Source organism: Opisthocomus hoazin, chromosome 18 (assembly GCF_030867145.1).
Source record: "Opisthocomus hoazin isolate bOpiHoa1 chromosome 18, bOpiHoa1.hap1, whole genome shotgun sequence".
Taxonomy (NCBI): Eukaryota; Metazoa; Chordata; class Aves; order Opisthocomiformes; family Opisthocomidae; genus Opisthocomus; species Opisthocomus hoazin.
Genome location: NC_134431.1, coordinates 17,569,065 through 17,594,772, shown reverse-complemented (window position 1 = coordinate 17,594,772; position 25,708 = coordinate 17,569,065). Strand labels below are relative to the sequence as shown.

General features: G+C 50.7%; 1 protein-coding gene across 7 annotated transcripts in view; it reads left to right on the top strand.

Annotated features, from left to right (window-relative positions):
* Window positions 1–25,708, top strand: part of MYT1 (myelin transcription factor 1) — a 69,597-nt gene that overhangs the window by 7,085 nt on the left and 36,804 nt on the right. For 6 of the 7 annotated variants that reach the window (XM_075438808.1, XM_075438807.1, XM_075438806.1 and 3 more), the window contains exons 2-3: window positions 17,689–17,789; window positions 25,535–25,589. In XM_075438808.1, coding sequence (XP_075294923.1) covers window positions 17,689–17,789; window positions 25,535–25,589 — 156 coding nt within the window. The remainder of the gene's footprint in view (window positions 1–17,688; window positions 17,790–25,534; window positions 25,590–25,708) is intronic. The other variant, XM_075438812.1, reaches the window with a different exon arrangement.

Sequence of the window (25,708 nt, the reverse complement as noted above, 5' to 3'; positions counted from 1 at the left end):
CCCTTTCTCCACCCCCCCACCCCACCCCGGTCCCTTTGCCCGCGGGCTCATCCTTGTCCCAAAATCAGCGGGGACACGGAGCAGGGGGAGAGCAGCCCGGGGGTCGGGCCGGCCGCCCCCCACCTCCCCCGGCTTTGCTGTTGTAGAGCCGGGCGGTGCCGGTTCAGTGGCCTCGGGCTGGGCTGGGGGGGAAGCGGGGCTGGGGGGGCACAGCGAGCCCAGGTGCCCTCCAGCCGGGGGCTAAAGCCATTAGGCCGGCGGCTAACCCAGCCGGGCCGGGACCCTCCCCAACAACCCGAAGCCCCAAACTGCGGGCCGGGGGTGGGCTCCGGCCCCGCTCCCCCCTCCCCCGGCCCCGTCCCGCGGAGCCCCCGGGGGAGCCGGCAGCGGAGCGGCCCCGGTTCCTGGCAGTCAGATGATGAGGGCAGGGCTGACTTTGCAAGACGTAGCCCGGCGTCAGAGCAGCTGCCATTTTAGCAGACAGTGGTAAACTGCCCCCCCCCCCCCCCCCCCCTCCCCCGACAGCCCCCCCCTCCCGAAGGCTCGGCTTTGGGGTGCTGCCTCCAAACTTGGCTTCTTGACGGGGCATGCTGCTGCTCTTGGGCTTTGGGGGGAGCAGTGCACCCTAAGTCAGCAATCCACCCTGATTTACAGAGCTTTTGGTGCTCAGGAATATGATATCTATGAACTTTTCTCCTCCCCTCAAATCCCACCGTGGTTCTGCATCAGTGTTTGGGGAGGGCAGGTGAATTTATACTCCCCAGCCCCCAAAATGAGTCGGTGCGATGCAAAACGGTCCCTAGCTCCTTGTCCGGTGAGGGATAGAGCCCTCCTTTTGCACCCCGGGGAGTGCTTATTTTGCAAGGGGTGCTGGCACCCACCCCACTCGAAGGTTTGGGGCCTTTGCCCCCCAAGAGCTGAGTGATGAGGGGAAGCGGCAGGTTTACAGTAAGGGTTGGAGCATGGGGGGGGGGAAATCGCCACGGCTGGGCTGGGCTTCCCAGAAGAAGTGAAATCAGCCGTGGGAAGGGGAGGGAGGTGGGGGAAGCATCGCGTTATGGCTGGGAAGTCAGAAGTGAGAGTTTAATGCCAAAGTAGGGTGCAAGACCCGGTCTCCCCTTTGCTTTGTGTGTGTGGGGGGAGCAGTTTGTAAACGGGAAGGACTTGGTTTTACAACCATGAACTGTCCGGCTTGCTTGCTAGAGTTTTTTTCTTAATGACAAAGGACTTCTCCCATTGCTGCTTTGTAGTTGTTCCCCTTTCTCGTATGTGGGAGCTGAGGGTGGAGGATCCACGCTGTAAACCTCCAGAGCTGGGAATACATCACCATGTGCTGCTTTTCCTTCCCCAAGGAATCCCCTCTCTGAGTTCCTTGTTGTGCAAGCGCTGTTTACTCCCTGGCTGTGCAGACAAGGATGCTGACACCCAGGAGGGAGCTAAGGTGACCCAGACCAGGGCTGTTTGTCTTTCAAGGAGATAGCCCTAGAGTGGCTGTATGAAGGGACTGGCAGACTGGGATTAACTCCTGCCCACCTTCTCAGCTCCCAGGTATTTCTAGAGTTTTAACAGGGCAGAAGCTGCTGTCGGGAAACCTCGCTCTTCCCACCTGCCTTTCCACCTTGTCTGCCTTTCGCCTGGGTTTTGCTGATTTCTGCAAAGAATAACTCCACCACCTACATACCAGCACTGGTCCCCTGGTGTCTCTGACACCCTTCAGGCTGGCTTGTGTGAAACCTCTCAAAGTTCTGTATCTCTTCTGAGGCTGTTTACCTTTGCGAAGTAGAAACTTGATCCATCACCTAGTCCTTAGAGAGGAGATCACGGTGCGAGTAGAGAAGTGGGGTGAGGAGCACATGCTGTGAAAAGATTCTGGGGTGGGAGAAATGCCCCGAACCACCTTGCTCTTAGAATGAAATGAATTTACGGGAGATTTCTGCTCCGGGACCTGGAGGCCAGGTCAGGAGTAATGCCAAAGAGCAGGGCTGGGGCATCCCTTCTGCTTCCTTCAGAGGTGGGAGGGAAATCTGTCACCCTGCACTCCCCCAAAATACTTTTGCCAAGGAGAAAAGGGCTTTGTGTGCGTATATTTGGAGGAAGCAAGTTTCTCCTCTTGGCAGGTTAATCTGTGGAAGGGAATTTCTGGAAGTGACGCGTTTGCCCTTGCAGAGCTCGGGAGCTGCTTCGCTGGGAGCAGCTGCGTGGTGGCTTGGCCCTTTGGGACAGGACCGAGACACAGAAGGTGACGAGCAGTTTCCAAGTGTCCCCTCCCTGCGCAGGTTCACTGGGCTGGCCCTGTGTGACAGCAGCAGCACCCGGGTGTCAGGCAGGGGGGGCATCCCGCAGCTGCCCGGAGCTGCTTTGCCCCAGCATCTTGCGTAGAGGGGAGGTTGTTTCTGTCCTGGGAATAGCTGGAGGTGGGCACCAAGGTGAGGACACCTCGAGGGCATGAACATGCTTTGAATGCTTATACTTACAGAATGTGAACGTTAAAAATCACCTGAATGGAGCAACTCCTTGAAAGTTTGAAACATTTTGCGGATTTTCTGTAGACTCTTTTTTACAGAAGGCACAAGCTGGCGTTTTAAGTAAAAATGGCTAAAAACACAACACTAAGCTAGTGTTTTTCAATTGTTGAGCTTATTCATGCCTACAGCACTTCTGTGGGGCCTTGCTGTGGTTTTGCAGGTGGGGTTGGGGAAGCAGAGAAGGTTTGTGGGACGGAAAGGTCCAGACTAACAGCCTGGGATCTTCGTGTGAAATCTTGGTCCCTTCAAGCAGGAGTTTGCAAGTCGGGGTGGGGTCTGTATTTTGGACATCACTGGCTGCTTTGTAAAGCGACGCCTCCATCCAATGCATGTATGAAACTGGTCCAGTGGTGCCCTGGAAGGACCCGGCACTGGGAGCTGTGGTTGTTTTCAGGCAGACCCAAGAGGGCAAAGGCACACGTGGCTCCGGCTTGGTTATAGATGAGCACGGGGAGAGGAGATGGGCTGTGAGCACGGCCGGGGCTCCATCCCGCCTCGCTGCCCCTCTCCCGATCCCGTCAGAGCATCCCGGTGTCTCGGCTGCCACGCACGCCTTCCTGCGTGACTCAGATGCTGGCGCGTTTTCCAGCAGTGAGGAAATGAAGTTAGCTGTGAGAGCTTGTCCAGGGAAGGGTGGTCTGGTGTGAAACGAGGTCAGGAAAGGAACCGGCGAATTTCCAGGCACAGCTTAGCTGAGCAAAGGGTGGCTGAGATCACCTTGTCCGACCGGCCAGGCTGCTCCCAGCAAGTGTCAATCTTACAGCGGAATAATGAAGTGACACCCTCTGTAATACTTTGCTTTTCATTTTGGTTTAAAAAAAAAAAAGATAAAAAAATATAATTTTCACCTGAATTAAAATACTTTTGATGTTTGTCTTCCATTGAACTTTTTGCTTCAGAGAGAATAGATTAATAAACACTTTCAAATGGAAAAAAAACATCGTTTGGATAGGTCCCCCTTTTATCTTTAACACAGAGCTTTAATGCTAACCTGGGCATGGGCTGTCCCTTAGTTCCTTTTGTCTTGCTTTTTTATCTTAACAACAATAAATTTGCTTTTATTGTGATCATGCTGGCCTTTACTGGTCACTTTTTATTCTTTCCTTTTTTATTTTGAAGTCAGCACATTAAAAAAAAATTGCAATGTTATTTTAATCAGACCAAATGAAAGAGCAAATCAGAGCGAGAATTTTAATCTGCCCCAAGCAAAACTGCCTTGTACATCTGTCATGTTGGGATTAGTGGAACTCTTTAAAGAAGCTGAAGACTTTTTAAACAAAGTATTAAACATTTGTGACCTGATTTCCATTCTTACAATATTCTCATTAATAAGAGTGCAGGCTGAAAGACATCTGTTAGGTCCTATTTGTTTTAAGAATATTAAAGAATAATAAGAATATTGGAGGGTGAGTGGGGGTGTGTGGAGGAAATCTAAATATAATATTTAGAGTCAAATCTCTAAGGTGCAGTTTTCCAAAGTGATTCTGTGTCTAACTTGGGTCAGGGTGGGGGGAAGTGCAACTCTTGATGAAGCCCGTCAAGTTGGATGCTCCGTATCGTTGGTCTTGCTTGGTCAGCATAGGCTGTCAGAGCTTGGATGAGCTTGGTCTGGTGCTCCACCCCTGCTTCAGCAGAGGAGCAGAGGCACCTCTGCCTTCCTGAGATAAAATCAAGTCGGACACAGAAGAGCAAGAGGAGATGTAGCCTTAAACTGTACACAAATGTGTGGCACCTGCATGCGTCCAGCACTGCCTTGGACCAGCCAGAAAATGAAGTAGGAAGGGAGTGAAAACGTCCTGCTTGGGTTTGCTGCTTGTGTTTGATTTGATGCTAAGGCAGTTCAAGTAAATGGCCCAGCTTGGACCCTTACGGAAAAAAAAAATAGCCAGGCATGAGTTCGGTAAACTACTTGCTGAAAGAAGCGTTCACGATTAACATGGGTATATGGTTTAAGCGAAGGTTGCTGTCGACTGCAGTCTTTGCATCTTGTTTATGCTTGCTGGGTAAAATATTAACTAAAGCATCTGAACATAAAGTTCTGGTGTGAAAGAATATCAGCAGGGGAGAGCCATATGGTGCCAGCCTGCTAACAAAATACCAAACGCTGGAGATTCCTTTTTGCAGAAGACTGAAAACTCTCGTCCCCATACATAATACATGAGTTCACGCCTTTGATTACTCTAAACATTAGTCCAAGCGGTACAGGCGTCTCTTTGGAACTAACACAACTTAGGGCATGCAGTTCTCTTCCCCCCTCTTCCTTTACATAAAAGAAATCGATGTCGAGCTGTTAAGATACAAATATCCAATATGCTGTAAGACAATATGTTTCTGAAACTGCTGCGTAAGCTGCCTTTCCTCTAATTAAATATAAACTGCAGTAGAGACTCGGGTTTCTTCGTTCCTTTGCTCGAAACCATTTGGCAAGCGCGTGGCTCTCTTCAGGACAGCATCTGCAAGCCAGGTCTGTGCCCATTTTGGGGAAGTTTCTCGCTCCTCGCGGGTGAGATGAGACCTTTCTGATCGATGCTGAGGACTGTAATCGTCTCTCCACGCAGCAGCTCGCGGGCGTGTTTACCTGAACGCTGCCCGCGAGCCGAGGAGTCAGGTGTATTCATCAGCAATGGATTCAAACCCCGCATTAGGAAGATCCCCTGGTGAACTTTATTATAAGGTACAAGAGCTGGCTCTGGGGGAGCTTTCATGCACACAGTATTTAGAAACCAAGGTATTGCTGGCAAAATCTGTAGGTGACACTCTGAGCACTTTGGAATTTCTTTTTTTAAACAATTGCTCGAAACCAACAATTTGATGTTGAATAACTCTGCCTTGTGCTTGTCGCTGGGCTCCCTGAGTGTGGCTTGTTAAGTTTTCTGATGAGTACCCAATTACCTGTGAGTAGAAACACCCTTGTAGTGCAGAGAAACCTCCCCAGCAGCTGCCTCTGGTTAACCCAGGTTTCAGAGCCAGCCTGTCGTCTTTCCCTGCCTCTGGTGCTCTCTGGATGGGGAGAGCCAGCTCTTGGGGCTGTCTGTCTGGCAGCCATGGGTTTGGGGCCAAAGCTTGCATTGGGGTCACCTGTTTTGGCACTTGGACATCCAGACCCCCTGGGAAGAACATCAGGTTTAGCACCTAAATGCAGAATTGGGCTTTCCTCTTTCGGCACTGGCTTTTCCCATTCCAGCTGTACTGGCACAGCAGGGTGATGGGATGGAAACAAAGTCAAAGCCCAAACTCTGTTGGCTGAAGTTCTGGCGAAAGCTTTGGGGCAGAGAAGGGTCTGGTCTGCCAAGCTGTGTCCCAAGGGGAGGCTGCTGCTGGGATAAGTGAAGGTGCCAGATGGGCCTTGAAAGAAGTTGCTTGATTTCAGCCAAGAGCTTTTGAAAACCTTCTTATATTGGGGCTTGAAGCCTAAGCAAGAGCCTTCCTTCAGGTACAGAAGTCCAGTCCTCACTCTGTACCTAAAACCCAAGTGCCTGCATAGGAATGGGAGAAAATAAATGCATTCCCTTCCTGATAAAGGCAAAGAATCTTTATCTGTAAGAAATCAAATGCCTTGGGTGGGAGATAACTTTACCCAGAGTATCTTGGGCAAAGCTAGCCCTACTCGAGCAGCTCTGCGGAGAGGAAAGAAAGCTCATGGCTCTGAAAGCTGATGTGGCCATGAGAGAGTAGGAGTCCCAGCTTCTCCCACTGTTTCATACATTTCTCCTCCATAATTTTGAAGCTTTGCATCTAACAAGCTTCTGGCAAGTGGAGTTAAAGGTTTGTTTGTTGCCCTCAATATTTTGATGTAATTAGTCAGCAAGGAACGCACTGCTTTTGCCCAGAGAAATGCTCTCTCCAAGAACACAAGTGACAGGAGAGGATTAATAGCCTTCTGGAGAGAGCTGCAATGTTTTCTTTTATATATATATATATAAAAAATGCAGCCTGGAAGCAATGTTGTTGCTTTTTTTTAAAAAAAAAAAGACAGTCTAAACAGTTAACTTTGCCTGCGGTGTCGGAGAGGGGAGCGCGGGGTTGTCAGCTCCTCTCCCACAACCCCTAGAAACTTTGGGCTGGCTCCCGTGCCGGCAAAGCGGCTCTGGCAGGTTGGCTGCCTCCCCGCTGCCGAGCAGGGAGCATTGCTGAGGAGAGGAAGGACACCCCGTTGGAAAGGGGACGATTGGGAAAAGAAGGGTTTGGAGGAGAGAGAAACTTCCCACTCACAGGGTGTGAGCTATTCCTTGGCTGCGGGGTCTGGGGACCTTGGGCTTTCCCTGCCCCTGGCTCGATATCGGGCTCAGCCCATGCAAGCGGCTGGAAGTGGGGATGAAAGCTGCTCCGAGAGCGCTACGGGCACCGAGCTGCTGCCCCATCCCTCCTCGTTGTCCCCACTCCGTGTTCACAAGCAAGCACAGGCTGCCGTGGCAAGGACAGAAAGGTACCACTTGCCTCTAATTTCAATTACACGGGGTCTGCAGGAGCGCTAAGAGCGGTGCCGGCAGGGCTATAAACTTCTCATGTTTGATGATTCTCCTTCTTTTTAAGCAAGCAGTGCACAGCGGCTGCCCCATTCAGTGGCGATGCTCCTGGGGGGCCGTGACATTACGGCTGGCAGAGCCTTGCTCCGCAGTGGAGGCTCCTTTTCAGTAAAGCCATTTGAAGGGTCAGCTTCGTTGCCTCGCTCTGCGGCGGGCAGCGTGGCAACCCGTGCGTGGCCCTGGTCCCAGAGGTTTGGTGTGGAAATGGGCTTCGGTTCAAGCACGCCGAGCCCGTGCCACGAGGGGTGGGGGGCTGTGCAGCGCTGCCTCTTACCCCCGGGGAGCTGCTGCTGCACGATGATCTCACCTCCTTTTATGCCTTATTGCTTCTGTCTCTCTGACTCCATATGACACACGCTTACGTGTCAACTTTTCACTTCTTATACGGCAGCGGAGGGGAAAGGCTTAATATCATAAAGACAAGCTGGCAGCTGGGAAGTAGCCCACTTAGTCATCTAACTTTGCATCAGAGGCGCTGCCAGGCTCTTCCCTGGCTCTTCCAGGCAGCTTCTCCCTCCTCTGCCTGACCTGGTGTCACATGTGGTAGAAATCTCCATCCAGAAAACCACCCACTTGAGCAAATGCTGTTGGTGGCCCTCAGTCCTGCGCTGGGGGCAAAAGGGTTTGTGTCCCTCAAACACCTCTGTGTGCCCAGCTTGCGACAAATTTAGGCAGAAGCTTTTGTGGGTTTTTTGCAGCTCTGTGTTTTTAGCCACAACCTATGGGGCTCAGGGCAAGGTCCTAGAGCAGATTCAAATTCACTTGGGCTGTGGCAGTCAACTCTCCGGAGGTTTGAAGCCTGGAAGGAACTAAAGAGTCATTGACAACTAAATCTGTAAATGACTAAAATGATAAAGATCAGTTCATATATCACCTGTTTCTTTTACTCTTCCCATAATGGGTTGCCCTGTCGCAGGAAGGCCGTCTGTAGCTGGTTTTTCTCACCTGCTATTTCTGTATGCAAAGAACCTCATTTAATACCTTTGCTTGTTACACCTGTCTTCCCCGCAGCGTGCAGCCTCGCATCCCCCTCTGCAAGCACAATGCTCCTCCTCTTCTTTCTCGATTTCCAAACTGATGATGGAGCAGGCTTGGACACAGGATGTCAAATACCAAAGCTAGGTCGATGGATCCAACTCAATCTCTTTGACTTCCATCCGTGCTGGGCTTACCTCCCCCTGCAGGTGTAGAAGCGCTGTGAGAGAGGGGAGGCTCTGGCTGCAGCAATCCCTGATGCCTCCTTTCACCCCTCAGCCTGGTGGGCTCTTGCTACTGGTGCATGGAGACAGCCCCATCCCCATCGCTGAGGAGATGGGAGCAGAGGGCTGTCTGATGCGTGGCTGCTGGCGCTGGGACCGCTGCCACGGTGGAGATGGAAGCAGCACCACGCTGCTCTCCCCGGAGGTTAACCTTTCTCTCAACGGCTGGGAGAAGGAGCAGTGAACTAAGGGGGTCTTGGAGCTGAAATCCCCTAATCTCATTTGTTCCTCTGCATCCATCATCTGATCGTGGCCGCTTCCCTCCAGCCCCTTCTTCAACCACCCTTCTCGCTATTCATCTTCAGCCCCAGGAGACCTAATGCTGCCCCGGGGCCCTTTTGTACAGCACAGATACACCACGCACACGCATACACAACCCTGAAGGTCTTCCCAGACCACCTCAGGTGAGGAAGGACATCCATGTCCAACACTGGCTATGCCAGTGGACACTCTCCTCGTGCCCTTTGTGCTCAGCCCACACAAACCTCAACAGCTTATGCAGGTGGTTTTCCCCTTGCTGAGAGCTTCTGCATGTCAGCCATGTAGTGGGAAGGGTTTTACAAGACAGAAGATGTTCTCACAACCTCTGCTATTGGCTTGTTCCCTTCAGCAGCAACGCGTCTTTGAGCTGCTTCCTTCCCCCTGCCCCAAGACGCACTTAGCCAAAACCATCTCTAAAAATTCATCTGTGTTCAATTCTCCTGCTGGTGTTTCAACACATCGGCTCCTCGGAGGCTTTCGATTTGGTATGAAAAGTAATTATTACCGGGGTGCAGTTTAGCAGTTGTGTTTTACAGTGCTGCTAAGGTTAAAAGAAATAATAATAATAATATAAGAAAGACTCAGCCAGAGTAACTGCCTGCAACATGCTATTTGCATTTTTAAGGAAATACTTCTTTGAGACAGCTTGGGTGAAAGGTCGGCATTTGCATATAAATGGAAAAGAAAGTGTGTGATGCTGGAAGTTACATCTATATTATTTTCTCAGCAGTAAGCTGCTGTTTCGGAGATTAAGGGACGCGGTTTGCATTTGGCTTTTATCGAATAGAGAAGGTACCAGGAAAGCCAAATTAGAACAAAATAATGAGGAAAGCGTGCAAGAAGAAAGAAGCGACATCCTGTTTCTCGGAGATGCTCTCCTGCGTGCCTGCCACGTTACACGCCTGTTTGCACACGCGCCGGGCACAAGCCGATGAGCGTTGCCGAGCCGGGCTCCCTCTGCGCGCACAGAAGGGCGCTGGAGATGAAGGCGGTCTGGGTGGTGGATAAGCCTGGTGGATGCGGGGATGCTGACCCTCATCATTCAGTGATAAGCTGGGGCTTGCTTGATATTTTATTCCTTTTTTTAAAAAAACCTTGGGGATTTTTTCTTTGCTTGGTTAGTTTTTTTTGTTCAGGCTCAGGTACGTTTGGAGAGGAATTAATCGGCAGGCTCATACAAAGTTCCTGCGGTTGCAGTAGGAAAAGGCAGGCTTTGGGCAACTCTTCGTGGCTGGCAGAGCGAGGGCAGGAGGCAGAGATGCTCATGGCTCAGGTCTTGCTCTCGTCTTGGAGGGGGTCAGCATCAGCTGAGAGCTTTTCCAGGCCCTGCTGTTGCCCCGGGCCTTGGAAACCCCAAAGGGGCTCTCCAGCGGTGAACCTCATTGCTTTGTTTTCCCTGTTGTTGGTGGCCTTGCGTGCCACGCTCGGAGGGGCTTTGAAATTTGACAACTCCCTCAAGGACCCAGGGAAGATGGGAGGGTGAAGTGTTCACTCTTGTTGCGTATGAGTGGTGTCTGTATAGATCTTTCTACCTCAGTCCTGCCTCGATTTTGTATTCCATTCATTTAATCAGTAATAGCGAACCTTGGCAACAAACTTTGTCAAATCACATTTCATAAATTCTGATTAAAAGTCACTTCTTACAAATACCTTTGATGGTGATTCTTTAAGTGACCTAACTACTCATTCACGGCAACTCTTTAACCTTTGTGATCAATGTACGTAAGAACAACGCACAGACAGCAGCGCTGCGGTGGGCACGCCGCGTTTATTCCTTCCTTGAGGAGTACACAAGTGATACGAGGATGGAAGGGGAAAACCGCCTTCTCTTCTCTCTTCTGCAGCGCTGTGTAATGTGCTTCTGCCACTTTGCAGAAAAAGAAAAAAGACTCTAATAAAAAGTCTTATTAACTGGCCATGAACACTGGAGCATGAATATTGCTCTTAATGAGGGGAGACTGTAGCCTCATTTGCTTCCTTTGCATCGTCGGTGCGCTGAGGGCTTCGGCTCCTGTAGCACTGGGCAATTCAGAGAAACGGGGTGAAACATCGGTCCTTGCCCAACAACACTTCGTGGCCTGGTGTGCAGAGGTGGAGAGAAGGCCCAGGGTGAAGGACAGCACAGCCACCACAGGGGTTTGGTGGTCCCACGGCAAGATGATGTCCGTACCTTGCTCCTGGTGGATCTTTAACCCTCTGCTGAACCGCACTGCTGAGGACTTTGCTCCCTCTCCAAGGAGTGGGTTTCAGTGCTTCTTCCCTTCCTATTGTGACATGGCCTCGCATTTTCAAACTCTGAATCTTCTTGCGATTAACCCAGTTGCTCCATGTCCTGTCCCAGGGTCACGGGAAAGGGATGATTCCCTTTTTCCCATTAAGGACCTGGCAAAGAGAGTTCAAAAGCATCCAGAGGTGCCAGGTATCACAGGGCAAAGCACGAGCTGCCATGGCCGAGGTGGCCACAGGGGCTGACACGGCTCCTGGGCAGAGGTGGCAGCTGATGGCATCAAGAGCAGGATAAGTCAAGCGGTGAGGTGGCATGGGGCTGGGAAGGAGGATGCAAGTCACTTGTGCTTCGTGCAGTGCTGGAGGAGGGAGCTGCGGCAGGAGATGCTCCCTGGGCTGCTGGCTGGCCCCTGGGCACTGCTGCAGGAATCACTGGAAGGAGGGTGGCATGTTCTTGTGGCTGGAGAGGGAGAAACAGCAGCATCGTCCTAGTGGTGACCTGTCCTCTTCCCCTTCGCATAGCCAGATGGAAACCCTGGTGCTCCCCTCCTCTCCTCTGTGCCCCCAGGACCTGCAGTGCTGAGCAGGGCTGTACTCTGCTGTCGGGAGCAAACACCTCTGAGCTGTGCTGGTGCTGAGCTGATTGCTTAGTGGGTTAGCAAGTGTCCTTTTGGCAGCGAAAGCATTAGAAAGGCTTGATGCTACTGAAATCAAAACCCTTCCTTTCCTTTGGGTAAGGGGAAAAAGAAGATCAGAGTGCGCATCACAGACCTCGCAACCTTTGATGTCGCAGCGTGTGGTTCGGCAGCACAGTGGGTTAAGCCACTGTTACGTGTTTGTCGGGGCCGTAGGATCAAAAATTCAGCTCACTGGTACGATGAGTGGCTGGATCTCCAGACAGCCTCACAGTACAGCAAGGCACCGTCGGTGAGAGGGGGCACGGCTGGGAGCGACGGGACGAGGAGCAGCGAGCCCCGGGCTGTGGAGCGGGATGTGCTGGGTCAGTGCGATGACGGAGCCGGGGGATGGGAGCAGTGGGAGACCAAGTGCTCGGGTGAACTGCCCCAGAGACCAGCCCGGTGCATACGGGCTGGACATGCATATCCCTCGTCAAGGGCCATGACATTTGTCAACTTGCTTTAAATACGAGTTACTATTTGAAAGCACGGCTTGGCCGAGACTCTTGCACGCAGTGGAAAGGATTCCCCAGGCGCTGGGGGCGGGTGACCATCTCCCACCATTTGCTTCCTGTTCACTGGGGCTCACTTGTTCCCCGCTTTGCTGTCAGTGCAAACGCAGTCATGGGCCAGGTCCCTGCAGCTCAACCCCAGCTTTATAGGAGGAAACCGCTCGTATCTCCCCATTTCTCCTTTTATAGAGATTATAAACTCTTTGGGGCTTGTCCAGGTAAGCTCTCCAGGTGAGAGCATCAAAGCTCAGGGACTGCCTGGTGACTGCTAAGCTCCTTTCCAAACATGCTAAGGAAAAGTGTCTTGACGTCAGCAAACGAACAACAAAGAAAAACCTGCAATCTAGCTGGCCATGCTACATCTCCCGTCCATACACCCCGTCCTAACTGATTATTAAATCATATTTGCTGATAAGTATGAGATGTAATATCTATTACACAGCTGTTAAACCTCAATTAATATGTTTTAATGATCAGTCATTTACTGTGCAATACACAATTAACATTCGGTATTAAATCTTAAATTAAATGCATGTTTGGGAAGCTAAATTTGAAGCACTGAACATGGCCGTGCCGCAGTAAACAGCGATAATTGCATTGAATAGATGTGCCCTGAGAGGGGGTTAAACCAACGCTCCTGGCATCAGAACGGAGAAGAATTGCTAAAGTAGCTGGGTTCTACTTTTTCAGTGTATTTTGATTCCTGCAGAGGTTTTAATTCATCTCCCTTGAAAAAAAGCACCCTGATGCGTAGCTGCTGCGCTCCTGTGTGCGTGAACGCTGAACTGGCAGGCGCTTGGGGAGGGTATCAGCTCGGGGGGGGCTTTTCTTGGCAAGGGCTGGGCAGGAGCGTGGGGCAGCTGGTTGTGCTGAGCCCTGGGGGCTGTGCAAGGGGGTTCAGAGGTGCAGCTAGGACATGAGGCTGAAACCTGAAATCAAAAATAAGACTCACGTTGCCTGCTGGAAGAGAATCCCTCTCTGCACCGCTGGTTTGGGGCCGTGCAGGAGAGCAAATTCGATTATCAGTGTTCTCCAGGCTGTGGCTGGTGGCCATCGAGAGCAGCGTGTGTGGGCAATGCACTGCGAAATGCACAGGTATGAGCCAGCAAGCGGTGCAGAGGAGGTGAAGGGGCCCATGGGTGGCTTTTGCAGCTTAGAGAAGATGTAAAGTTTGGATCTGAGATGCATTTTTTTTTAATTCCTATGAAAGGTGGAGTCCAAAGGGCACCCTCTGATCCCGGGCACTGTTGCTGTGTTTGCTCTGAGAAGTGAGCCCGCGTTGGCTGGTGGGACGCTGAAGGACCCAGCCGGTTCTCAGCACGTTGCTGCCTTGTTAACGAAGTGTTCACCTTTCCCATGAAAAATGTGCCTGAACGAAAAAATGAAGAAAAATCTTACTCTCTTCCTTTCCTTTTCTCGCACTTGGAGGAGCAAATGAGGATTGATGTGTTTTTCTTCTAGTCTTTCAGTTTAAATATGCAGTGATGCATCTTAGGAGCAAACGAAGCCTTCACCCCCCATCCTTTCTCGCAGGACCCCGTCTCTCACCCCATCACTTTGCTATAACAGATGTAACCTCTGCGTAGATTTGGAGACAGGGTGGTGCGGCTCTTGCTGCCGGCAGGCAGCCTCCAAACGTAAGGACACGTGTGGGAGCTGGCTGCCACCCAGGCAGCCCGCTCCTGCAGCGTCCTTCCTCACTTTCTATTCACCAGCCGCACTTCAAAGCTTCCCGTGAGGTTTTTTGGGTTTATTTTTGGGGGAACTTTCTGCCGCTCTTTGAAGGGTTGAATTTTTTTCTGGCAAATCAATGCTTTCTTCTCGCTTTGGAAATGGAAAGTAAAAACACACTCAAGCCTGATTAACACTCTGAATTGCATTTGGTCTCCCTCCCAAGTTTCCAGATCTTCTTCTTTGGAGTTGATGAGGGTGACCCAAGGGTCTTGTGACAGGATTCTGCACAACTCGCAGTGTTTCAGTTCACAGCTGACCTTCCTCAGCAGATATTTCCAAAGGAGAGGAGAGGACGAATAGATTCAAGTTTTGGGAAACAACCTCATTTGGGAGAGGACACGCTGATGTTTTGGTGGTGGACTGTCATAAATGTCGATGGGGAAAGACATCTTGTCTGCTGAGGGACCCCAGTGCGTGATCCAGTCCTGACGAGGTGGTGGGTACCGAGGATGGAGTAGGTGGAGGAAAAGTGGTGACTTCCTTTGGGATGTGAAGGTCAGGCAGTGACCTATCAGACCAGCTGAGCATCTGGGATAGTTTTTCAAGGGGGAGTGGATGCAAGTTCTCCTGGCTGTGAGCTTTGGCTGTCCCAGCTCCATGCCAGAAGAAGACTCCAGAATGTGCTGTTCCCTCCAGGATCTGTATTCGCATGGACAAAAACTTGCATTTAAAGGCAATATCTCGCAACTCCTTTTGGGTAGTACAAGTAAGGGTTAAAAGAAGTGTCCTTCACGTAACCAGCGAGCTGTGAGCTGCGTTTCTGCTGAAGCCAGGGTCCGGAGGAGAGGTGGAAAGGGTACAGCCAGCAGTGCAAGCTGATCCTCTCCGGAGACCAGATGCATTTAAGCAGCACAGAGTCGTGGAAATCTGACTCGTGTGTTGACAGAGCTACCTTGGCCATCCGAACCGGGCTGGGCAGAGGGACGGGAGCGGGCAGGAGGGAGCAGAGCTGGTGTGGCCAATGCACCTTCAGCCTGGCCGAAGTTCCTCACCCCAATATGCAGCCCTTTCCCCTCCTCTTGCTCACAGGGATGAAGGCACAGGAGGTTGGGACGGGGCCCATGGCAAGGACAAGCTGGCACCTCCGGCCAGATTTACTGTGGCAGCTTCTGGAGCTCACCCTTAGCTGACAACTTAGGCACGTGTGAGCAAAACAGGCCCAAAGAGGATAAGAGTGCATGTGCGTGTTTTGCTATTTTTTGCTCCTTGGGGTTGAATCTCATAACCTTTCAACCTTTCAGAAGTCTTCTAAACTATCTTTAGGGTTATTTTTTCATCCAGGATCTGCAGTTTAACCTGCTTTCTGCTCCTGCCCCCATTGCCTCCCAGAGAGGATGCTCTGACTTTAAAACAAGCTGCCTGGGAGAAGGATGCTCAGGGAAATGCTTCAGATAAGCAGACAGGCTGTAGTGTCCTACGAATATGCTACAGAAACATCTTTATTTCTTCTTATTTGATGTTCTTCCCCTCTGCTCCCCTTTCCTCTGTCCCTTTCTAGCTTCTTTCCCATGTTTTGCTTGGTTTTCATCATCTACCCGGCCATCTGGGCCTCCCCGCTCTCATTCCTCAGAGCTTCTCCAAAGCAGAATAATGTTTCAGCAACTCATGGATTTTGTTTCCAAGCCCTGTGCCTTTCCTGTGGGTCCAGGCTGGAACACAGCGCTTCAGACAGGGCTTGGAGTGGAGTGTCCAACACAGGTGTTTCTCCTACGAAACTTAGAAAAGTTCCCCCAGCTGCCCTCCTGGCTGCAGAACAGGTCTGTTTTAGGACAAATACACGAAGGTGACTTTCAGGGTCATCTGTCTTAGGTGCTAACTTGGATTGCATGTCACCATAGGATCAAATTATCCCAGTCTTTCAATGTTGTCATTCTTGCAAGAGCACTATGGGATATACTGGTTGTTCCTTAATGTCTTGTAGATAGAGAACAGACACAGGCAGGGGAGAAATAAATGCCCTAGCTATTTGCTGTGTGTTCTCCTAAAAGCTGCTTTGTGGCAGAGCAGATCCGTAGTTGTTCAGCCGGCGTCCTACACACTCAGCAATTACCCATTACTAGGAACACCCACCTTCCACAGATTTCCTTTAGCATGTGTGAGCCTTCTCCCTGCTTTCCCTGTCTTTGAGATCATCCCAATAATAGAAACATCAAGTGAAGGAAGCATGGGACTCTGTTTGGCAGGGGAAACGAAGCCTCTGCCCTGAGCTCTTCCCCAGGCCATTAGCAGCTCGAGATGAATGAGCGTGCTGGCGTGTGTGTGGCTCCTCACATGCCTCCTCCTGGGCGGTGCAAAGGAAACAGGAGAGCATCGACGGTGGAAGATGAATGGAGCGAGACTTGGAGAACAGGCAGTAAATTATTCAGCACTCAGTGCCAGAGGGAGATGCAATTGAAGATGCGAGGGGAAGGCTTGTGGCGGCGGCACCCAAAGCGACAACGGTTTGCCAAGGTGAGCTGTGATGCTGAGGGCCCGGAGGGCAGAGTCTGGGGCAAAAAGCTCTTGATCTCATCCCTGTGAGCAATAACTGCGTGGGAGAGTGAGCTGTGCCACGCAGCTCCTCCACACCGATCAGGCTGCTGCAGACCCATCTGTGTGTGGCAGGGCCGGTGCCAGCCGCTCGAAGATGTTTGAAGTTGTACTAGATGAAGGGAAAGTGCCAAGAATCTGCTTGTAAGGCATGTATTTCCCACAGTCTTCCATCCTGGATGGAGGCTCCTCTCTGCCTGCTCTCCCTCACTCCCAAAGCAGCTCTGCCTCTGGGAGCTTCAACTTCGAGACCCTTGTTTTGCACCTTCACTGCGTATCGCCGTGTCCTCGTTTCAGCTGGGACAGAGTTAATTTTCATCTCAGTAGCTGCTGTGTTTTGGATTTAGTACGAGAAGAACGTTGATAACACTGATGTTTTTAGTTGTTGCTATGAAATCAAGGACTTCTTCCAGTTCCTGGTATTCAGCTAATGAGCGGGTGTGAAGGCGCTGGGAGGGAGCATCGCCAGGCTGCGAGCCCAATGGAAATATTCCATGCCATAGATGTCATGCTCAGTTTATGAATGGGAGTTGGCCAGGGTGGCAGGAACCTCTTCTCATTTTCACGAGTTCGAATCCTCTCTTGTCCGGGAGTTCGACCTTTTTGGGGAATTTCATTGAATCAATAATTTTGGAGTTCTGTAATTGCTGCTTGGGGACTGGCTGTGAATTGGTCATCTGGTGATGAGAAAAATTGTATATAGTTTGTTTTGCATATTTATTATTATCAGTATTATAATCAGTATTAGTCTTTGCTTTGTTGCCTTATTAAACTGTCTTTATGTCAACCCACGGGTTTCCCCTTTCGCCCATTTCTCCTCCCCATCCCACTGAGGGGGGAAGGCGAGGGGTGAGCAAGCGGCTGTCTGGTGCGTAGCTGCTGGCTGCCAAGTTAGCGTATGACATGCTGTAATGACCCACACCCAAAATGCTGGTGTCAGGGAGTTGTCAGGGAAACCTGCACGAGGACCCTGCTCGGCTCTCAGTGCTGCCCAGCTAATGGGTCCCATCCACTGCTGTAGATGTGCGAACTTCTGTGAAACATTAAAAATTAACTTCATCTCTGGAAAGAGAAGAGGGTGTTAGGGTGGAGCAAGTGTGATGGGCAGAGAAGCCCTTTGCCAGCTGACCACCTTGCCCAACCCACCAGTGACACTTGCTGTTGATGTGTTTTCCAGCTGAGGACCAAGCTGAACAGTGTTGCAGTGTTTGGGGTAGGCAGAGGGACCACACACAAACTCTTCATGGTTGAGGCTCTTGGTCTTGATGTGCCACCCTGGGGTCCTTCTTGGGGCATGGAGACCCTTGGGCAGGGTTTGAATGGCCATTAAAGAATGCAGGCAGCAGATAAACACTGAATTTTCGCCTCCGGTTGATGCTGCTGATGGAGTGCCAGGATGACTCTGCATCCTGACCCCTTGTTCCTCTTCCTCTCCCCAGAAAATGAGTTTCGGGGTGAGCTGCTGAATCAGAGGTGGACCTGCGGAGAGAAGATCAGCAGCTGTGAGGGAGCCACCAGCCTACACGGCACACACATCAAGGTGAGAAGAAAGCCCTCGGTCCTCCATGACCGTGTGCTCTTTCTGTACCGTGACCCCCTGCTCCATGCATTGACCACAGGACGAGGGCCATGTGCGGCTCCAGCCCTTTTGGACCAGGTGGTCCTGGGGGAATGGAGCCTTTCCGGTACCCAAAGTGATGGGCAGGAGCTGGAAGTCTCTGTCTCCTTGTTACAGCTGAACCTCCTGTATGGTGAATCCGGGCAGAGAGGGCTTCCAGCTGTCAAGATTTGGCTTCGGGTCCAGATATTTAAATCCTTCCCTTCCTCTCTGGTCCCTTCCTTCAAGGATGGCTCAGATCTGCATATTTAGGTCAGTCCCAGGCCTGTCAAAAGAGGCCCTTTCTCCAAGACGCCGGCTGGTCGGAAGAAGCCCCTTGTAGGCCAGGTGAAGCCGTGGTGCATTCGGAGGAGACAAGCAAGGCATTCATCCCCACCGGGACCCCGGGCAGCTCCTGGGGTCTCAACAGAGCCGCTCATTGACTGCTGCAGCTGTGGCTGATGAAAGAGGTCCAGCCAAGGCTGTCAAACCTCCTGGCAGATTCACTGCCAACAGATTAGGAAGCTTTAATTAAGCATAGAACTGGGCTGCTCATTACGCGAATGGCACTTCCTGTCCCATTCTGGCCTCTCGGTAACGTGGCACCATCTCAGCCGGGTGGATGGACCCACCTGGGCGGTGGAGGAAGCCCTCCTTGGGTGACTGATATTACCGACTCTTCCTGTACCCCTGAATAAACTGAGCCCTGGGAAAACCCCAAACCAGCAAAAATCCACCCTTAAAACACATCCTTCTTCACTAACAAGCTGTCAGCTGCAAGCAGGTGTCGTCAGCAAAGCTCACACCTTCTTAGAAAGCAGAGTAAGCAGTTGTTGCTATATTTAAAATGAACTCAATTAAGGCTTTTCTATTGAACCTGCCAAATAAGCACTTAGATTAGATTTAATAAGATTGTTGTATGTTAATAAAGCAATGATTACAAAAGGTAATATTCCAAGTACCTGGTGCTCATCTAGCGCTCTGCCTCTGCTGAACACACTGCTAATATTAACCATCTCTTGCAACCCCCAGCTCTGCTTATCTGTGTTTTAAGAGAGTGACTGGTCTGGGGGCAAGAGGAGGAGGTGGGAGGGGGTGTCTGGTGTGGGAGCAGGATCTGGGGAGCTGCAGCTTTTGGAGGTGGCAGTGCCGGTCCTCCAAAGCCGGGTCAGCAAAGAGTCACACCGCGGGATGCCGAAGGTACACGAGGGTCTGATCCCGTGCATCTCTGGCTGCAAGACTGGGCAATAGATGAGTTCTGGTCCTTCACTGTAAAAGCCAAATCACACTTGAATAGGAAGGGGGTGGAGGAGGCTGGCTTTCATCAGGCTGCTGCCGGCTCTCTATGAGGAGCTTTTCCCATGCATTACTTTAAATTCATTTAGACAAATTTAAAAAATATTTCTCTGCATATCAGTGCAGTAGCACATTTATTTTCTGCTATATTTTGCTAAAATCCAGATAGAACTGAGGATAGTTTAGGCCTGGATAGTGTGTGTGTGTGCAGCCCTTTTATCTCCCAGGGGGGAGAGAGGTCTCAGTCCCTCCCTCACCTGTGAATCAGCACTGTGTGCGCACACTTGCACGTGCACATGCGCTTATAAATACATATTGTATTTAAATGTAGTTTTTCATGCCAGTTACTGCTTGTAATCCGCAGGATGCACAACGGCGAAGGACAATGGGATGTGGGGCACGTTTACTAATTTATTTTTGCCTCTGAAGCAGTCCAGGTGCAGGATAAAATTTCCCATGACAGGTCTGAAATGAGATCTCTGAAGGGTGCTGGGGAGAGGTGCTTTCTGCACGGAGCCAGCCGAGACTGTCCGCATGGACGCTCCTGCTTGTTCTTGTCCTGGACCATGCTGGCTGATGGAGAAATTAATTTTTCTTTCCCAAACCTTCTCTATTCTCCTGTGCCGTGGGGAGCTAGCTGATGGTACGGCCGAACAGCGGGCAGCCTGTTGCTGTTGATGGCTGCTGTTGGGACAGGTAGGGCTGACATTGATGAGGCCACCAGAGCCCATCCCTGCCACGAGCGCTGGCTGTCGCAGTCCGCTTCGGAGGTGGGCACGTAGCTCACGGCAGCAACCAGCACGTTGTGCCACTTGAGGATAATCTTATGAAAAAGACAGCTTATTACTGAGCTTAAAAACAACGGGGTTGAAGAAATGCAATATTATTTTTTTTTTCCCCTCTCCTGCCCCTCCTCTTCTGGCGTAAGAGCTGTTTGCACGTACGGAGCCACTTAGGTCCCCGCGCGCGTCATGTGGCGTCTGGCTTGCGTGTTGTAGCACTTTCAAACAGTCAAGAGGAAAGTATATGTCAACTTAAACTACTGCAGATGAGATCACCCCAGCCTAACGCTCGAGCATCAGCGCCGCGGAGGCACACGACACAGCTGCGGCTGTGTCAGACGTGGTGCTCGGGAGCATCTTTTCTGGTCCGCTTCACTGGTGGGGAGGATGCCTCTGCTATCGCTACAGAGCGTCAGCGCTCGGTGAGCGTTTCACTGGCAGCGTCGGGTTTTTTTGGGTGGGGGTTGGACCCTTTCTGCAAATGCAAACTGACAGCGCGGCTTCAGGAGATTGTTTGTGACACAGATGTAATTTTTAATGTGAGGTGGGTACAAGCTACGGTTTTGCATCTAAAGATGTCAAAGCAAAACCCTCCCCCCGCCTCCGAGCCCCAGAACACTGCACAGGGTGTCCTTTCCTGGAAGCAGTGAGAGAGCAAAAGGCAGACGGCAGCTTATTCAGCCGAGGATGGGACTCACAATAGGTGGAACGTCAGGAGGATTTAAATCAAGCAGCAAGGAAGACCCTAAAGGAAGAAGGAAAAAAAAAAAAACCCTAACCTCAGAGTGTGGTTAGAAAACAGCAGCTGGGAGCTACTATTGAGCCTTTTATAGAAGTAGAAGGCGACTCTTCATCAAGGAGTATTTCTTCCTCCATCACCCCTTATTTATTCAAAATTAACAGCTGAGAAGGTCCAGCAGGATGAAGCCCGCTTCATTTCCTGCAATGACTGATGATGCCATGGCACTTTGCAGGGAGAAATTTGGAGACCCAAATGCAGGTCTGTCCACCCTTGTTCAGCCCGCAGCAGCCAAGCAGGCATTCCTCATGGGGTGCAAAATAAAAACCCTTCTAAAGAAATCAGGACAGGCCATTCCAGCCCATCCTTGCTGGTTGGGTGTTGAGGGGAAGTTTTGCTGCCTGGCTGTGATTTGCCCCATAGTCCGCTCCCAGCTGGACCTTGGGGTTTGCTCCCTTCGTTGACTTGCACTGACAAGGTGATGCTGGTGCAGGAAAGGAGCAGCAAACAACAGTGCAAATTAACCAGCAAATTAATCTTCTCTGGTGAGAGCTCGAAGGAATTTGCTGGGACAGGGTTGGTGATGGTGGAAGTTTTCCACATAGCATCCTTCTCCCTTCCCATCCCCCATCCTGGCTTTGAACCTAGCCCTGAAATGGGGCTGCAGGAGATGGACCATCCTCTGACTGTGCACGGCCAGGGTAGAGTGGGGTACGGTGGGGCCCTACCTCGCACTTGGTACTGCCTTTCCCTCGGGGAGCTAAAGAGGGGGCTTTTTGGACCTGGCAAAGAGGAAGGACTGAGTAGAAAACAACTTTTCAACACTTCCGTAGGAAAAATGTCATTTCTTCTAGCAATTTCCTCCTCCTGCTTTACCTGCTGCTAGGCAAATTTAGGTTTTTGTTTTGGTTTGGTTTTTTTAAACTAAAACTAGAGGCTCTGTCCGTCTGTCCCTCTAAATCTCAGACACAGCTTCTTGCAAATGGCATTTTGCTATATCCACAAACAAGCACTGATGGAAGCTCTGCTGCTTTCAGAGTAAAATAAATATTCCCGCTGAATCCTCACCTCCCTTTGTCCAGCTGAAGGCTTTTTCAGCGTGTTTATTTTCTCTGAGCTCTGTGGTGCTCTTGAATACACATAAAGTATTACGCTGACCGTGGGGAATTTCAGCCTGGTCCTTAATAGCATATTTGCATAGAGCTGTCAAAGCTCAGGCACACCTGGGCTTCAGTGCATGGGAGGCTCCAGAGGTTTTATGTTAGCACCTCGGCCTTCCGTCGGAAAAGAAATGTGTATTAAGATAAGAAAGAAGAAGAGAATATCAACCCTGTAGGTACTCCATAAAATTAGACTTCAGATCCATGCTGTGGTTCCTGCGCTGCATCTGCTGTAGTCTTAGCAGCAGAGCAGGACTGTTACTGTAAAAATAGGCTGTTAAAATTCATGTTGTACTTGGGTTAAACCGTCTTTCAGGTTTATCTCTCTGAACCCCATTGATTTAGATTTGCAGCACCAGGACATCATCAGCAGAGCTTGTATTATGGCCGTGTCAGGAAGCTCCTTAGTGTGGGGCAAACATACAGTAAGAAATAGCCTCTGCACCAAGGCACCTTTAGAGAGAAGATATAAAAATGGCGCACCCAGAGGTGAAGTGATGTTCTCGAGGTTACCCGGACCGTCAGTGGCAGAGCATGGAGCTGAACCCTGAAGCGAGAACCCTGAGACGCAGCACAGGGTGCTTTCCACTGCGTTGTCCTGTGGTGTTGGGTTAGGAAACCTGCTAGATGATTATTTTGGTTTAACATGACAGAGAATCCAGCGACAACATGAGGACGAGCAGAATAAACCCTCTGTCTTTTCTAGCTGGACTAACATGCTCTGAGGCTGGCAACTGGTAGCAATAATTTGTTTGCAGGTTTCCTTTCAGATTGCTTTGTTTTCCATTCAGAGTTAAAACAAGAAGAGTGAAATCCAGATAGCTTCTCAGCCTGGCTATTATGCGAGCAAGAGGGAGAACAAATGAAAATACCCCGTCAGTCTCCAAGGCTGCAAACGTGCACTATGTGACCTGAAATTTCGCGTTAAAACGATCTGTCTAGAGGGCTTCTCGCTGAGGAGGCGAACAATAAAGGACAGTGGTTTCATGTAACCTTCATGCATCCGAGCCCGATAACCACGGAGCCTCCCGAAGCGCAGTAATGGCCACGTCAGTTCATTTAAGTTGCCTGGGAGGAGCAGGGGCTGAGCTCAGAAATGGATCTTTTTCCTGGTGTTTCTGCACTTTGGTGGGAAATGAAGATTTTTGAGGATCATGCTGCTGTTGATTTAAGCTGAAAAAAGATTCCTGATGGTAGAAAACAGAGCCTGGGTGCGCAGAGCCCACCCCATCCCTCCAGTGCTGTAAGCGAAATATTTTAAATACACAGCAGTGGAGCTGTGTGAAATTCTCTAACCATGGAATGGGATCTTCTCTATGGGGAAAAAGCCAATTAATTTAGGTTTTTTTTTGGTTGTTGTTGTTGTTGTTTGTTTGTTTTCCATGCTGATCCTGGCCTGAAAGAGGTGCTGAAGGCAATGGGAGGAATTGCTTTCTGAGGTGCTGTGGTGCACTGAGGAGCCTGGATGTTACCTCAGACGCGATACTTGATTTTTTGACGACAAATGTGACATGAAATTGGATCTCCCCCACTTACAGGGAAGCAGCTTGTCCTTGAAGGGCAGGTTTAAGCAAACTGAAGTTTTGCTCTGCTTTTCCCCCGCTGTCCCTGCGGGGTCCCAGCCCTTCCCCTGTCTTGGCCGGCGCTGGCACGGTGCAGCCAGTGCCCGTTATGCTTCCCGCCGCCTGCCCTCCCCTGCCGCTTTGAAGAATTTATCTGCAGGAAACTTGTATTGCCAAGGCACCAGCCCAACACGTGCCAATTCCCTGGGAAAACTGTCAAAAAAAAAAAAACCAAAGAAAAAGCCCTCTCTGAAATGCATTTTGGTTGGAGGCAGGCTCCCAGCAATCAAATGTATTAGTTGTATTGCCGGCGTGTGGCGGCAGCATTAGCGAGCGAGCTCAGCGCACGCCGACGTTGAAAGGCTCATAAATGTAATGAAGTCCCTTTGACACCTGCTCCTCTCCACACTTTAAACGTGAGCCATTGGTCCTCGGGGAACCGGGGCTTTAAAAATAGAAATTATAGTAATTGTCTGCTGTGTTATTGGGAAGATTGTAATAAACGTGGAGCACAACACCACAGTGCCACGAGCTGAATGCTGAAAGGACGCATAAATTTGCTCCAGGTTTTGATTTTTTTTCCTGTTTTTTTTTTTTTTTCCTTTCCAATCTCCCCATCTAACAAATCGCATAAATCATTGTGTGTTAAACGCTGCATTTCTAGGGGGGAGAGAGGCACACAGGAAAAATTCCTCCCTCCCCTTCGAGGCGTTTTCAGCTGCCGTGCTCCATCGGCTGGGAACCTCTGTCCCCTCTCCCTGCATGTCCAACTCCCTTCCTCCCTCCTCGCCACCTCCAAATCTTAGTGGGGACAAAAGGGGCCCAACCCAAGCGGTGCATCCTTCGAGGGTGATGGGTGAGGACCCCTGGAATTTCGGGGCGCACAGGGGGATGCGGTGGCACACATCACGTGTGCATCGTCCCCGCTGCCAGTGAGCAGCGCGTGCCCTGCATGTGTGTCCCTTCCTGCTCCTCGACCAGGGGGAGCAGCTGCTTGTGTGCCACCTTCTTTTGGGTTGCCAGAGCGTTGGCTGTGGACCCTCCTCATTTTGGGATGGCACAGGAACTGGTTGCATCCCTCTCCAACTGGGACCTGGAGAGGATGCTCCAAAGAGAATTTGGTTTTTTTAATGTGAAATCCCACTTGGAAAGGGTCCTTTCCCCCCCCCTTTCCTCTCTCCTTGTTATCCCAGGAGGAAATGTCCCAGACAGTAACACTGCAATAAAACCCGAATTTTTTTGTCCCCAACCTACCAGGCTACGATCCACCTCCCCGCTCACACCCCGACCCTGCGTACCCCCTTGGCGTGTCAACGGCGAGCTGTAAAAGCAGCCCTTTGACCACCTCAGCAACTTCATCGACCACTTGAATGAAATCCCATATCTGTTATTCCGGCCACGTCCTTTTGCCCCGCCGTGGATGTCCCCTGCTTTCGCTGCTCCCACCTCCAGGCACAGCCTGATTTCAAAGCTGTCCCCAACGTCGGGGCATGGAGCCTGCCCTGCACCCCAGGGCTGGCTGCACTTCAGCCATGTTGTGATGTTTAATTAATATCAAGCACTTTGAAGTCCCCAGTGTTACTTATTCATGCCCGTATTCCCCACAGACCCTCTTGTTTGATGTCTGCGTTGCAGGGGTTATTTAGATGCAGCTCTCTGGGTCAAATTTAAGCAGAGAGGAGAGGTTGCTCTTTAGGGCACTACACAAAAAGTTGTCCTTTCTGGGCATGAGATCAGCTCAGCTGCATACTCCGAGATTTCTAAGTATGTGCTGTCTGCTTACCTAGGTGCTCGCAGCACTTCTGTGGTGTAAATCCACAGAAATCAGTTCTGCCCTTAACACATAGCATCTGGGATGCAGCCATTTTCCACCACGGGCCATCGCATCTGCGGGTTTGTCCCTCTGTGGTACCTGAGCAGCAGAGAGCCCTGGGTGTGTCCCAGGCTGTGGAAATTAATTTAAGGTTGCTAAATTTGGGCGCTGTGGGTTGAACAATAAAATCAATGCAAGAAACGTCTGTCTCAAAAACATGGGAAAGCTTTTCCTGCCGCCCAGGTATTTACACAGAGCGCCAAGCACATGTGAGATTGTCCTTTAACAACAATTTTCTTGTTATCTTTCAACAATTATCTTTTCTCTCCATTCCAGATGAGTTTAGAAAATGACGATAAGAGAGCACGCACGCGGTCAAAGGCTATCAGAGGTGAGCAGCCGGTCATCCCACTGCGCGGGGAAGCGCAGACCCCAGCTCCCTGCACTTCGCTTGTTCCAAATACGCTTTGATTTTTCAGGTCCAGGCTTAACTCTTTAAGTTATGCTCAC